The sequence below is a fragment of the Sinohyriopsis cumingii genome, chromosome 1, assembly GCF_028554795.1.
Source record: "Sinohyriopsis cumingii isolate HCF-2022 chromosome 1, ASM2855479v2, whole genome shotgun sequence".
NCBI lineage: Eukaryota > Metazoa > Mollusca > Bivalvia > Unionida > Unionidae > Sinohyriopsis > Sinohyriopsis cumingii.
In genome coordinates this window covers 176,263,149-176,278,742 of record NC_142961.1, presented here as the reverse complement: position 1 = coordinate 176,278,742, position 15,594 = coordinate 176,263,149, and the positions used below count along the sequence as shown (strand labels likewise).

Sequence of the window (15,594 nt, the reverse complement as noted above, 5' to 3'; positions counted from 1 at the left end):
TGTTTTCACTTGTGATGCTATGTTGTTTGGTTCTAAATGAAACTTGCTGATCTGGTTTCCAAATATTGCCATCTTAAAAATATTTTTGCTGTGACTCATGAATGGATGGATGGTTCTATCAAGATGGATTTTTTACTAAACAACTTATGACGTCTGGTTAGTCATAATTCAGCCATTCTGACAGTCGCTATATGCCTTCCATAGTGGCCATTTTGAAAATCACTTGTCATAATTTCTTCTGGCTGAATGGTCATGTCAACATGGGATTTTTACTGATATGCTTCACCTTATGTCTAGCTGTCTTAACTGAAAATGATGCTGATTTGACTTCAGATGTGACTGTCACAATTTTTTCATCTTGAAAATATTCTCTCTCTTTTTTCTTGATGGCTGGTCATATCAACATTGAGGTTTCACCAAAGACTTCTTAAGATGTCTATTTGTTACTAAATAGAAATATGGCCAACATAGCATTCATCTTGAAAATCTTTTTATAGTTTCTTCTCCAGAATGGAAAGTGTATCGGTATGGAGTTTCCAGCAGAATACTTCTTATGATGATTTGTTGGTCCTAGCAAGTTTTTCATAATTAACCCTGATCTCCCACCATATCCTATTTACTTAGTTGGCCCTCTCATTATCTAGAGGCAACCAGGGCATGTAGCCCAAACTTTTATAAATTTTGGTGCAACCATGGAGAAACATGAACTTGATTGCAGCAAACAACAGTAGCCTTTTGCCAAAGCAGATTATTTAAAAATTGACAATGTCCTGTTTGGACATAAACCTGTAACTGTAAATCTGGAACATTATATATTTTAAGAACATCATCATAATTAATTCTTATTGCTATTTTCTTTCCTTTCCTTGAAAGGAAGAAGAAGAGGAGGAGGATGATGATGGTATACCTCGTGAGAAGGAGTCAAAAGATCCATTTGCCCAGTTACCAAAAGGGTAAATGTTTAGACTTGCTTCATAAGTAGATAAACAAGGCATGAGTATCGATTTGTGACTGTGACAGGTTCATCATAGTTGTGTCAGTTGATGCAAAAGAAAATACATTTACCCATGACTTGGACACGTTTGCCTGTACAGCTGTGAATTTTCAGGAAAAGTTAATCGGGAAGAGTTTGTTCACAGAGATTAAAAGTAGGTCCAGTGGTGGTGAATATTGCCAGATGAAATAGTGCTATATCAATGAGTGTAGTGCAATATGTACAGTGTGACCCCGCTATAACACGGTAGTTGGGAGCCATAGAACCTGAACGTGTTATAAATAACCAGGTCAGTTAGCTGAAGAAAATGATGCATATACCCAAAAATATGGGGGGGGGGTAGGTAATAAATGCGGGCAGTAAATTACGTGCTTCATCTGCACAACTACCATCTTAAATCGATGCATATTAAATGAGAAATACACCTGTAGTGAAAACATCAAAGGCATATATAATAGTTTACTTTGTTTAGAGAACCACAAATTGGTATACATGTGAATACTGTTCATATATACATTTCTAATGTATAGCATGAATAGAGTATCAACACCGTGTACTCAACAGCAAATCTCATCATATACATTGAATCCACAATACAAGTGAGTCCATCGAAAAGATGCACATGCAGAGATTTAAAATATTTATTTTGTCACAGGTCATATTGGTCTGAATTCAGTGGGAAATAAACTTAGCACAATCACACAACAAATGATGAAGCACATTTACTTTTCAGTACGTCCCAAGTCCGTAAAAGTTAGTTTGCGTTTTAAGCTGCCGTTGGTAACATTCGTAAGCATAAACTTTTTCCCTGCAAAAAGGAAACTTTCACGGCACAGTTAACATGTTCTAGTCACATTGGAAAATGCAAAAATCCATCAGATTCCATTACTTTTAAGTTTGGTACTTACTTCCTTTGAATAAAGGTTCTTTGTTTTATTGAAGATTGTAGTCGGCTTGCTTTGATGAAGGATGCTTGCATTATTGAAGTCACCGCTAAAGGACAGCTTTGGAGAACTAAACAAATGCCCATTTCTTATTGTGGCGGCAACATCAAATAATTGTATTGTATGATTGTGTCCCATTTAATTTTCCATTTGCTGAGTTCATTTTCATGACAGTTTGGTGTTTCAAAGGTAATCTGTCTTCTTTGAAATTTCAGCGAACTATTTTATCTGGGTACATTTTTTAAAGGAATTGGCCATCATTTGATCTATTCTAGTTACTGTTCCTCCCTGCTTATTGAATAAACCAATAACTAAGATGGGTTGTTGTTTTGGTTTTTTTTTTTATTTCTGGTAGCAGCGTGATGCTGCCTTCCACACGCGTTCAGGTCTGATGACAGTGATTATTACAAAAATGTGAGTGTTCTGAAGGATTTAATTCTGATTGCAAAGAAGAGGAATTTTACATCCACATACAAATGTCAGTCTATGTAAATATGTTAATTACTAGAGAGTGGCCTAAAATCCGATGAAAGATGATTATGAGATAATGCCTTGTCTGGTTGATCTCCATTACCAGAAATGTCAACAACAAAAAAGCGGTTATCTCACAACATTCAAAACTCATGCTAGATATCAAGATGAGTGGATTATGATATAACACTGCACTACTTAGATGGTTTGTCAGTATGGGCAAAGAATTGTTTTATGTAACAATAGATAAATTTCAGTGCATTTTATATCCAGTTTGCAGCTTCCTTTCATGTGGCCTCTGAATTTCTCACTCCAAACCAATGGTTGTATATACAAGTTGAAACAGCCAACAATGTTGCCAATAAAAAAAATCACCAGATGGTATATTTTGCCACCAATAAGAAAAAAAATCCAAGTTTATGACATTGGCAAAGCCCTATGTGATCCCAGAATAAACTTTTTACACGTTATTTTTCATACTTTTAAGAAGAAAAAACTACTTTTTTGTGTACAAGAAAAATACTTATAAAATTTCAGGAGGCATGCCACAATTGTCTTGTATTATTCATACGTGATCTCTGGCATTTTGGGAGCTGCACCGCGACCATGTTGTATCAGAATTTGTGTTATAGTGGGGTCACACTGTAATAACAAGTATTGATACTGAGCTAACCATTTTGAAAGCCATCGTGATGCCAACTGTCATGTGATTTGCAGAGTTTGTATGTTTTATTTAACATGTTTTACCAGCTGTGTTTCTGTTTATGTAGGAAAAATATTTAAAAGGATTGTGTTATGGCCAGGTAAGAGACAGGAGTTCGCATCTTAAAGATCAGATATATAGATTTCTGTTTACGGTATCTTCCAGTAAAATATACTTGGGACCCAGGGAAGATACTTTTAATGTGAAGTTGTAATTTTTCGTTTTGCATAATTTTCATATGAACTCGGAAGTAGTATGAGGGCCCTGGCATACATTTTTAAAATTCCTCAACAGCCCTAATCAAGCAACTTGTTCTTAACTCTACTGGTCATGACCAAAAGAACTGGTCATGGTTTGTTTTCCTTCATGTGTCCATCCATTAGCACACAAGTTTGTTATCACAACTACTCCTATTACTTGAAGGAAACTGTATAAACTTGTTCACCTCCTGGTCCAGTTGATCCTAAATATAAATGGTGCCACTTGAACACTTGGGCCATCTTGATAGTCTTACTGCTACTCCGTTGAATGAATGGTCATAACTTGAGTTGTTTTTTTTAAATTAATTCTATGGTCTTTCTGCTGCCAGGCAAAAGTAAAACAAAATAATGTTAGCCCAAACATGTCCTGTGTGCAGAAATTTATTCCATGTTAAACTAGTATGTCCAATTTTGACACAAATTCAGTCACATTTAAAGTTCTGACAAAAAGGTGGTTCCTTTTAGCTGCTCTTCCATTATGTTCCTTTTTCAGTAATGAGTAAATGTGCAATACCTTTTGCTTTGTTTTATTTGGTAGGGGTGGGTTAGCTTACTTCTACAATTGTACTAGCATCAGTGTCAACATAGATAATAGCATATACATATGTACACCTCCAGTGTTTAATTTTTTAGACATGGCTTAGAACCAAACACATTTTTTTAAGCAACTTGTGTACATACTGTTTATCCAAGGTTCATGAAATGTATTGATTACTACACCCTCATAAAAATAGTTCACTATGACCCATATTTCATGCTTCACTTCATTGCTTTGTCTTGAGCATTGTTAGAATCGTCCAACTAGATGATCAGATGCATCCCTTTTAGTACTCGATTAAAAGTTTAGATATTACATTTAGAATCATTTATAGTTTAAAGGTAAAGATTAAACATAAGATTGTTAACAAATGTTTCATTAGATAAGGAGTTTAAATCACTAGAGTCGGAATATTATTTTTTTGCATGTTTAAAATGGCTACTGGTATCAAGCAAAATAAGAGATGGACTTTGTCATTATTGATTAGTTGTTTGATGCAATTTTGTGACTAATTGTGTGAATTTGGGATTTAAAAAAAATAATGAATAACTAACATATGTAAGATATAAATTCATCGGTTCGACAGTTTGTAAGGTTAGATTCATATACATTGTACTTGAGTCTGAGAAATATCTTTTTTTTTTAGTCCCAAGTCGAAATTCAACACTGCCAAATGTGTAAACAGTGTAGATAAATATTCCATTCTTTGGATATTGAGTTTAATTTTTGCAGTAAATAATGTTGTGGTATCAAGTTATTTAGTGCTTAGGCAATAGCAGTGAAGTGCGTTGCTTGAGGGCATGCCATGTTAATCACAGACCAGCCATGTTGAAAAACTTGTTATTACTGCTATTGAATGGAAAGTCGTATCTTGGAAAATATTTTTATCTCTACTCTTTACCAAATGGATGGCTATATCAAAATGGGGTTTTTGTCAATAGACTTGTGATACCTAGTTGGTCCTAAAAGAAAATGGTGAAAGTCATATATCCAATATGGCCACAATAGCAACTGGCTTAAAAATCTTGTCACTAATCCTTCGGAACAGATTATTATTATGACATGGGGGTTTTTACCAAAAGACTTCTAATGTCTACTTTGTTCTAAATGAAGATGGTGCCAAGTTGACGTCAATATATGCACCAAAAAAAGATAATTTGAAAATCCTTTTTCTTTTTTTGCTGCATTATGTTGGAGATGGTTTCAACACTCTACAGTTAAAAGGAAGAAATGGTTTCTTTTCAAATTCCTGGATTAGTGTAAGTTCCTTCAAAGGGCAGTCTAAAAGCTGCCATCCCTGGGTTATTTAACAGGTTTAAAATAAAATAACTTATGATTATTTACCTTGATGTCTGTATCTGTCATTCTGTGAGGTATAACTTTTCATGTTTCTCTTTTTCAGCACCTTTGATATGGATGCTTTCAAGAGGGAATATTCCAATAAAGACACACTTACTCAAGCTCTGCCCTATTTATGGGAAAAGTTTGACAAAGAAAACTATTCTATCTGGTTCTGTGAATACAAGTATCCACAGGAACTTAAGCTTGTCTTCATGACATGTAATCTGGTGAGCGGTGAGTGAAATTTATGCTAGCAGATTTTCATCATGTAGCTCTCTCTCATACAAGAAAAGAATTTAAGAAGACAATTTGCTTTGTTCTTATGTGGGTTCACTGCCATTTCAACAGATGTATGGCTATACATGACAGCTAGTATATCATGTAGAAGACCCACAGAAAGTTACTGACAAGCATTCTTGCATATACTTTTTGAGGAAGTCTTGATGGACAATTTGTTATCTCTATCCTGTTTCATTTGTGGTTATTATACAAGCTAAAGGTATGAGGCTCCGTAGCGGACAAAAGCTGGTCCAATGAAGAAGTTGCTGTTGAAATTTCGATATTGTATGTCGAAAAATCAAATATCACGTCGATGATCAAATTACATGTCCTTAAAGTTCCATTTTCTAGATCGAGAGTTCAGATTTTATGTGTTGAATTATACAGTGGTGGTTTAAAGTTCTATTTCCTATGTTGACATTTTACAGTGTGTATTTTGAATTACACAGCGGTGGTTGAAATATCAATATCATATGTCGAGAATCCCTAATTCACACATATGTAACTGTTTGTGATGAAAGTTCCATTTCATATGGTGAGTATTTAGATTTCATAGGTTGAGTTTCACAGCAACGAGAAGCAGCCTCCTTGTTTAAAAATAATGTGGTCCAGTCACAAGAGCGACCACTAACGAAGAAACTCATAGTAATTATTGACCTGTGAATGTTAACTTTCAAACTGTCAATGCATGAAACATAATGGCGCCTCATAATTAAATAAACGAATGATTTATCTTAATACTCGATATTATTTTGAATTGTTAAAGTGGACATTATGTGATGTTACTTTTAACATCAACACATCATTTTACCATATTTATAATTTAAAAAATCTGATAAGCACAATAAAATGTCCAACCACCGCTGTATAATTCACCAGTTACAATCTAAAAACTCTGCATATGAAATGGAACTTTCAGCACAATCAATGTGATTCAAGATGTTAAATTGAAACTCTCGACATATGACATTAAAATTTCAACAACAGCCATGTAATTCAGAAGATACAGTATTTTTTAAAAATAGACATTAGGCACCAAATTTTCAACCAGCACTGTGTAATTCAACAGATGAAATCTAAATACTCAACATATGAAATGGAACTTTCAACATTAACTCTTTGAACCAATATGTATATTAGGAATTCTCGACGTTTGGCATTGAAATTTCTGATTTTGATTTTGTTCCTGTACCCTAAACTTTGAGAGCTTGAAATCTTTTTGCTTAAAGAAAACCCTGACTTGTGTGCAGACCATCAAAATTGACTACCAGGGTTTCCACAGCCTCCAGATTCTTAAGGTTATGGAATCCAACTTTAAATTCAGCGAAAATATCATGGAAACCTCCTTGAAAGTTACTTTTCTTCCTGAAATCTAATATTAAAAAGCTGAACTAAAAATACTTTTTAGACTAAATGTTATTTTTCACCGCATCTTTGCAATGAACGATTTTGCAGTGATCATCATGTTGCATCAGTAGCCATGGTTGAGTCTGATACTAAGAGATATTTGTACATATGCCTTGAATTGCAGTGTTGCATTTTTAATCTAAATATCAGACTTTAAAAGTAACTTTTGAAATTTGTCATTTTCTCATTAAAAGCTCCAGCAAATAAAAATTACTTTGGTGCAGGAACCCTGTACTTGCATATAAAACTTGGATATTGTGTAACACCATAACATCCTTGCAAATCATGATCAAAAATGCTTTCAGGATGATCTTCATATTCCTTGATCTTGGAGAATACATTTTGTACAAGTCACCCAGCTATAAATCTTGAAATGATCCATGTGACAGGTTTGGCCAGTCCACCATGTCTATTTTGAACTTTTTCATTGCCATGTCTCTTGTTGTACAAGTTCCAATTTGTGGCTTGAACATCTGGTAGTTATATGATTGTCATAATCTTTGACCTGAAAACTGATATTTGATAGCCAGGGCACAACTCACACATGTGATGGAACCAAGAATTATACCCAGAAACCTGCAGGATATCAGGGTTTGATTTATAACCATACTTTTATGAGAATATTCTGATTAATGCACCTGGTTCATTGTTAAAGTCTGTCATTGAAAATGTGTGCGTGTAAGAATGACTTTCCACTTCGATTGCATGCAAGTTTCAAAATTGTAGTGAACCTAAAGTTAGTGAGCTTTTCTAGCAAAATGTTAGTACTTCATCGTTTGTGCACTGTAAAGTGTTTTCTATAGTACCTCGGCAACATTACCCAAACCCTTGTGCACCTCACTATTTTGTTGTTGAGACCCAATGATAACTGCTTCCTTTGGCTTGGAACTCCTTACACATATAATACTGAAATTCAGTCTTTGCAAATGAACTGCTCAAAGTAAGGTATATAAGGTGTGTAAAAATTGTATATACCAAAAGGTGTGGCACAGACTTGCCAGCTCTTACAATTTACCATACATCTTGCAGTAAAGACCCTTAAAATATGGACTTCAGAACTAAAAAGTGGAAATTGGCAAAACGATTGCAGTAAAATGCAAATGCTGGCTTGTCCGTGTTTGATTCAGATATTGGAATTCATTGGAGCTGGTCAGGAAACCAGACTGAATTTACAGGAGTTCCTTGGACACTTTAAACTGCACATATTTTTTCATACAAAATGTCTGCATGATGCAGCAGCTGTTAGTAGAACTTTCTGATTGTGGCATCCAGCAAGCAATAATACATGTTCTATGCGAAAGGTATAAAAAGCCTTTTAAAAGGTTGTAATGGTCAGTACTGAAGAATAAAAAAGGAAAACTCAGATTCTTGGAGGAGAAAGCTGGAATATTTATTGGATGTCTTGTGTTGATTTAAGCATATCACATAGCAGGATAGGTGATTGCCTTCGCCACATGAAATATATTTTTAAAAATCTAGTTACGTCAAGTTGTGAGATAACTAGAAGATATGAGCTCTTTAGCATCGGAATTGCAGTTTGTGAAACTACTGGAGGGTACTTCAGGCCTAAGCATACTTTGCAAACTTTTAATTTGAAAATGATGTTTACCATAGCTGCATCAGTCTGAAGTCACACTTCTGAAATTTTATATGCATTGTTTCCAAAATGACAAGCAGTTCATGGTTTTGTGTTACAGGTTACTGAAAATTGGTCTAACTTAAGAAAAAAATCAACCCCTTACAAAGGTCTCGTTTTGTCAGGTCAGTGAGCATATAAATTTTTGACACTGTCCATCAGTCAATCCATCTGGTACCTTATTGTTTCCACCTGATGGCTTTTGTTTTACACCGTCTACTTTTACCCATTCTTGTGGATGGCATGCAGTTGGATGAAGGAAGAAGCCCAATTTTAAGGAGGGAGATGGAGGAAATGGTCAATGGTCACTGGTTGAAAAGACAAAGGTTTTCATACAGTGAAATTGGTACATGTTAGACCTTGACCAAACTTTGTGAATGGTTTGCACATGGGGTAAAGAAGTAGTACATCGCTTTTTATATAAGAGGTCAAGATCACTGACTTTGTAAAATGGTTTTTGCGCAAATTGAGCTCTACACAGATCAGGACAAAACTTTATGGATGGTTTGCATTTGGAGTAAGAAGAAACTAGCCCCTTTGTGTGTCAAACTTTCAACAGTTAAGAGCAAGTATGAAACATCTAATTGGTTTTACCTCGCAGCTATTCACCATTACCAAAGTTTGTGAATGGTAATTATTTTAGGTTTTAAAAAATAATATAAGGGTCAATAGATCAAAGGTCAAGGCCACTGACAAAAAGAATTGGGGGGGGTACCAACTTTAGTTATAGACCACATAACTTCACCAAAGTTTGTCAAAAGCTTGCAATAAAGTGAGAAAAAAGCTTATAGATTTTTGCTTTAAAAAAGCCCATGGTTAAGATCATTGATACACAAAGAAAAATGGGTTTTACATAGTTACTTGTGTTCTAGAACAAGTTCATTGTATGGTATTCGCTTTAATTAAGAAAATCTTAAATTTGGGGTCTAAAGGCCAGAGTCATTGTTACAAGATGATAATGGTTTCTGCACAATAAATTTAGCTCATGCTTTTTATAGTACCCAATGGGATTGTTAAAGACAAAGCAGGCACATAATTTATTGTTCATGGTACTAGTTTTTTGTATCCCTCTACCACTGTAGGGATTCTGATGGCCACTATTCAGCACACAGATATTGTGAACACTGCTAGTTGCCCAGTTTTTGATGGATTGCTTTGAAACTTTGTATGTAAATATTGTAATTATCGACCAAAGATGCCATATTGACATATCCACTGTCATTCAAAAGAAGAGTATAGATTGTCAGTCGGTTGGTTTAGATTGCTGTTACATGATATACTTGCAAATCAGGACTCTTGTGATGCATTATGGGATGGCAGTTCTGGGTCCATGCTGTTTGCAGCAAAGCATGTTGTAATTACAAGCAAATATACTATCCAACATGGGAATTTTGGCTAATAATTTGTATCAATCTTTTATCATTCAGGTATGTTCCAGCGTATTGACAAGATGAGAAAATGTGCCTTTGGCAGCATGTGTATTTTTGGTGAAGATAACAACAATACCATATCAGGAGTATGGATATGGCGAGGCAAGGACCTTGCTTTTTTGGTAGGTTCTTTCTGCTAATCTTTAATACTATTATTGATGCCATTCCTCAATTTTTACCAAAACCTACAGTCTGTATGCTGGATGTCAAATTGGCCATGTATATCCCTCCCCCATTGATTTTAAAATTTGCCACACTTCGCAAATTTTACATCTTCACTTTCTCACCCAACACAAGTACACACAACTTAATTCAAAGTATTATATATCCATCTAAAGAGGTAATCCATATAACTAGGTCAGCGACATATACCAACTCCAAACAGGGCCACAAATGCAATGCCCATATCTATTCAGTTTGTTGGGAGTACTCGGTAAAACAAACAACATTGACCATGATCCGCCAGTAAAATATGCATAGACAGATCAGGGTCAGTGTTTGCAGTTTGTCTTGTCTGGAGTAGGCTTCAGAGTGAGTATAAACAGTATGCATATTGATCATTTTTTGGGCTTTATTTCGTCGTAGATCAGCAGTTTTATTATTTTAGAATGTAAACATTATCTAGGACAAGAAATGAGGAAAACTGATGATTGTATCTTAAAGTTATGGATTAGCACAAGTGAAAGAATGCCATCAGATGTATGTATCGGTTCCATTGTACCTTGCATCTGTGAGCATAGAGAGTAGGCAGAGGCAGTATCAAGTTTTAAGTTGAAGTATTTGCTGTAGAGGGGAGATAAACATTGCATTCAGATGTAGGTGAGTCACAATGTATAAATCAGTGGTTGGACTGCAACATATGAAGAACATAGAAGCAACACTCACAAAAACTGGAAGATGATTTAATGATATTATTATGAATTTGAAGAAATAAAAGTTCATGTTCATGTATAATAGTATAAAGTGAGAAAAAAAACTGAAGTTAAACCATTCTCAAGTGTCATTCTCTGTTCTTAAATTTGTTAAGAGCACATGGTTCACTTGATGTGGGGTTTAATGCCATTTGTCAGCACACGATAAGTCGGTTTGTGACAAGGTACAATGTTTGATTCTATGCTCAAGTATAAATAATACACTGTAAATGATAGTAATTATTTATGCATAAAATCTAGCTAGTTTATGCTATACTCTTGCATCAGACATGCATTGTCTGTCGCAATTTGCTACTTTAAATTCGTAAAGAATGCCCTTAAAAATTGGACCAATTGCAAATAAACATTTAGGGAGCATAAAGGTTGTAAAATGTGTACATTTGTTTCTGGTTCAACATTTAGTATGGTCACCATTGTTAAAAGTAGAAAAATCTTTAAATACCCTCTTATCAAAAGAAAATTGTGGCATAAAGAACTTGTTAATTGTGTTTAATTGAGGTTGATTTTTAAATCAGAATCTGGCAGCCACTACCGAAATAGAAAACCTTGAAATGATGTCTGGAAAACTGCTGAGTAGAATTTGACTAAATGGGTTGGAAAGCAACCTGGCATGAAGGGTTTTCAGATTTTTACAAATGATTTACATTTTGGCTGTTATTGCTAAAGTCACATCAACCGTTAAATATCTTGTCAGAAAACTGCTTAATTGTATTTTACCAAATTGAAGAGAAAGCATGCTGGTATAACTAGATTTAAACTGTGTACAGGTAAAGCTGATTAACTACCAGATATGGCTAGTGTTAATAAAGTAGACAAACCTTTTACAGTGTCTCGACAACTTGTGAACAGAACTTGACCAAATTTGACAAAAGGAATCCTAACTTGAAAGTTTTTAAAATTTGTTAACTGGATAGCTTGTTCTCCATTAAATATTACATTTACTGAAATCTAGACATTTAAATAACCTTTTTCCCTATTAAAAAAAAAACACTTAGTATAAAGAAAGACTTCTGACAAAAAGACCCTTTGAATATTGGACCAGTGATGCTGATGTACTTTCAAATGTGTAGTGGAGTAACAGAAAATAGGGTAGCCTTCAAACGCGTTTTTGCACTGCACTTTCTACAGAAAGCATCATACTAAACCAGATTTTTTAGACCAACTGTTCAGCACTTGGACAAACATTGGCCTCATTTTTGGAAAAACGGTCTTTTGGTGGAGTTAATTTTGCTATGTCCATCTTTTCCACACGAAAACCTCACTTCCTAATCATCTACAGCTACCATACTTTGTGAATTGCTTGCATATAGGACAAGAAATGACCCTTTAATTGGAGGGTCCTAAAGGTCGTCATTGAAAGTTGAACAGTTTCTGCACAAAGGTTCTGCATAATGAACAATGACCAAACTTAGTCTATAGCTTGCACTTGGGGTACGGAATAACCCTATTGATTCTTGGCAAACAATTCAAAAGGTCAAGGTCACTGAAAGGTTGGACGGGATTGCTTCTGTACACAATTTTTTTTTCTTCAACCATGTACCTTCACCAGAGTTTGTAGATGACTTGCATATTTGCCATTAAAGAACCTATTGATTTTGAGGTCAAAGCCAAAAGTCAGTGCCTGGTAGAATAAAAATCGGCTCAGTAACTGGAGTTCTACATAACAGTCCTGGAATCAACTTGATGGATGGCTTGCACTTAGATTAATAAATAAGCCTATTGATTTGAGGGGTCAAAGAATCAAAATCATGGACCAAATGAAGAAAATCTTTTTGCATCATACATTTAATCCTATACTACATTGCTAGACCATTGTTTGAGGAGGACTTGCACTTATGGTCTGGAAGGTTATAATGAATTTGGAGTATAAAGATCAATGGTCAGGGTCATCATGATGCCTTTAAAAAAAATATGGGTTGTGAAGAATAAAGTTTATTCGTGAGCAGGTTCCTTGACTTGACCACAATCGTCAGGGCTGGGGAAAGATTTTTCATGCATTTTCTTCACTGGGATGATGAATGAGTAGGACAGATACTTGTCCCTGTCATCATTTCCTCAACACAGTAAAGTTTCCCAGGGGCATCAGGTTGCCAATTGCTCAGATGCACTCACCTTGTACAAATCCTTCAATAAATCCATCCTCTGTCCATAGGAGTTCAAGTCTGAGCTTAACCAACATGGGTATGTTGGAAAGCTTGCCCAGTAGCTTTCCCATGGTTTCTTCCTCCACCCAAGTATACTGGCTGGCATGTATGACCTATCATGTGATGCATAATGGCATTTAACCCAGCAACACCAAACCAAATCAGTAAACTTGTCTCCTACATTAGTTTTGCATCCATTTATCGACTTGCACAAATCTTAAATATTGCACACTGGGAACTTGAGAAGTTGAAGATGTTGACATTTTTTTTATTTTTCATCTGGTCGAATGGTTGTAAATTCTGCCAAGGTCACATGTGTTTTCAAGATTTTATTGATGCATTGTCAGGCCAATTCATTTGGCTTGGTTTAATTTGGTTTTATAGGGTTTAAGCATATTTACTTGGTTCAGTTTGGTTTTATAGGGTTTAGCAGTTGGTTTAGTTTGGTTTTATAGGGTTTAGCATTTGGCTTGGTTTAGTTTGGTTTTTAAGGGTTTAACACCCCATTTTGGCACATGATAGGCTGTACATGGCAGACAGTATATTTTGGTGGAGGAAGAACCATTGACCCACGGGAAGTTACTGGCAAGCTTTCTTGTGTACCCATGTTGGTCAAGCTGAGGATCAAATTTGTGTGGACAGAGTTCAAATGTACACAAGATCTGTAAAGTTGTGCACCTTTGAGCACTCGGCCACCCAAGGCCCCATGCATGCCAAAACAGAGTTACCAGCAGATATTTTTTATCAATATTTAATTACTATTTTGAACACCAAAAGAAATGTCACTGACTTGCGTTGGAAAGAAAAATTACAAGTGTTTTGTGCCATTTTCACCAACACGTATGCTTAGTTATACTCATTTCTAGAGAGCTACATTATTCGCCTATTAAACTCCTCACCGGGATTCCTGATTGGCTTTAAGTGTTGGAAGGTTATTGTATAATGACCCTGCTTAAATTAAGACCAAAAACATGTTCTCTCAACAATATGTGCTTTCTGAATAAATTACAGTTGCATGCATTATGTGAAACTGGGTGAATCAGCAAAGACATGTGAAAAGATTTACATTCCTAATGAAATGTCTGCTGGTGTTGTCACTTTGCACAGTCACTATTAGTAAAGGTATTGTCTTGAAAATTCTGGTGATCTGGAGCAAGTGCAACACTGATGATAATCTGTTGTTTTTTTTGAAAATATATTCTCTGGCTCTTGTTGCGTATCAAATTTTTTAGATTTTTGACTTCATGCTTTGTTTACCTAAAAGTATTACTGTAAATGTAAATATCATTGAGAAATTGGGGCCTGATGTTAATCGGAGATTTCTCAATCCAGAATACAAACCTTGTGTCTTGTGTATTTATGTAAGGGACCATTTATGATAAGGTTTTTAAACCTGCTCACTTGACTTGTAACATTTCATGTTTGGACCTCTTTTAGTATAAATTTTGTGTTTGGATACCCAAGCAATTCACACATGCCTAATCTAAAGCAGTGTTGAACCAACTTCAGTTATTTGTATCAAACAGACATAGATTTATTTTCACAGTGCGAGTCGGCATATGCACAGCTCTTAGATCAACAAGTATTTGCTTTTCTCAGTACAACCTATTTTTATCGGGGCAGGACAAGTGAATTTAGAGCCCTGTTGGTGGACAGCTTACATTTATGGTATGAAAAAAAACTTTATTTAGATTAGAGAATCTAGAGGTCAGAGATAAAGGTAATGTCAAGTCTAACAAGAAAATAATGGTTTCTGCACAGTAACTTTTGTTCAAGACCCCAAACCTTGACCAAATATCCATAAAATTGATATCGATTAAAGAATTGTATGCAGAGTCAAAATGCCCTACAAGTTTCTATGTAGTGGACTGTAAAAGCATGGTTGTCATGTTAAAAAAATATTGTTGATAAACTGTTTAATTGTTCCAGCTAAGCACAGACTGGCAAGTGGATTATGAATCCTACACCTGGACAAAACTGGATCCTGATGTAGAGGAGACCAAGACAGTTGTAAAGGAATACCTAGCCTGGGAAGGAAACTTTGGAGGAAAGAAATTCAACCAGGGAAAAATCTTCAAGTGATTGTGCAGACACTAATTCTTTGGAAAAAAACAGAACTATTTATTGCAAAAATAATTGTGGTTTATAAAATGATGAGAACAGAATGATGCATATTGTGACTGGAAAGTTCAGTTTGTAATAAACCGGCTTAAATGCAAGCACGTTTCTTTTTCTTTTCATTTCTTTATAAAAGATTCTGAAATTATGTCATGACTGTCATGATTTTGATGAATATCACAGAGACCTATAGTAATTGTATCCATCTGTCATCAGTTTCATTTCCACAATAAGACTTTGCTGGGAACTGCTGAGTTTCAAACAAATTTCATGTGAGGCTTTTATATATTGAAACTTCGACCGAGTTCAGTTTTTGTCATCATTTAAAGTTGTAGCCCCTGCTTGCCCATCCATCTGCTTGCCATTTCTGCAATAGTTCCCAAGTGATTTTGTTAGA

General features: G+C 35.2%; 1 protein-coding gene across 1 annotated transcript in view; it reads left to right on the top strand.

The window, feature by feature from the left end:
* The window catches only part of LOC149808437 (elongation factor 1-gamma-like), a 51,351-nt gene extending 36,053 nt beyond the window's left edge, over window positions 1-15,298 (top strand). Inside the window, exons 8-11 of the mRNA XM_089977185.1 lie at window positions 874-953; window positions 5,313-5,485; window positions 10,001-10,125; window positions 15,009-15,298. Coding sequence (XP_089833311.1) covers window positions 874-953; window positions 5,313-5,485; window positions 10,001-10,125; window positions 15,009-15,161 — 531 coding nt within the window. The 3' untranslated portion in view covers window positions 15,162-15,298. The remainder of the gene's footprint in view (window positions 1-873; window positions 954-5,312; window positions 5,486-10,000; window positions 10,126-15,008) is intronic.
* The last annotated feature ends 296 nt before the right edge of the window (window positions 15,299-15,594 follow it).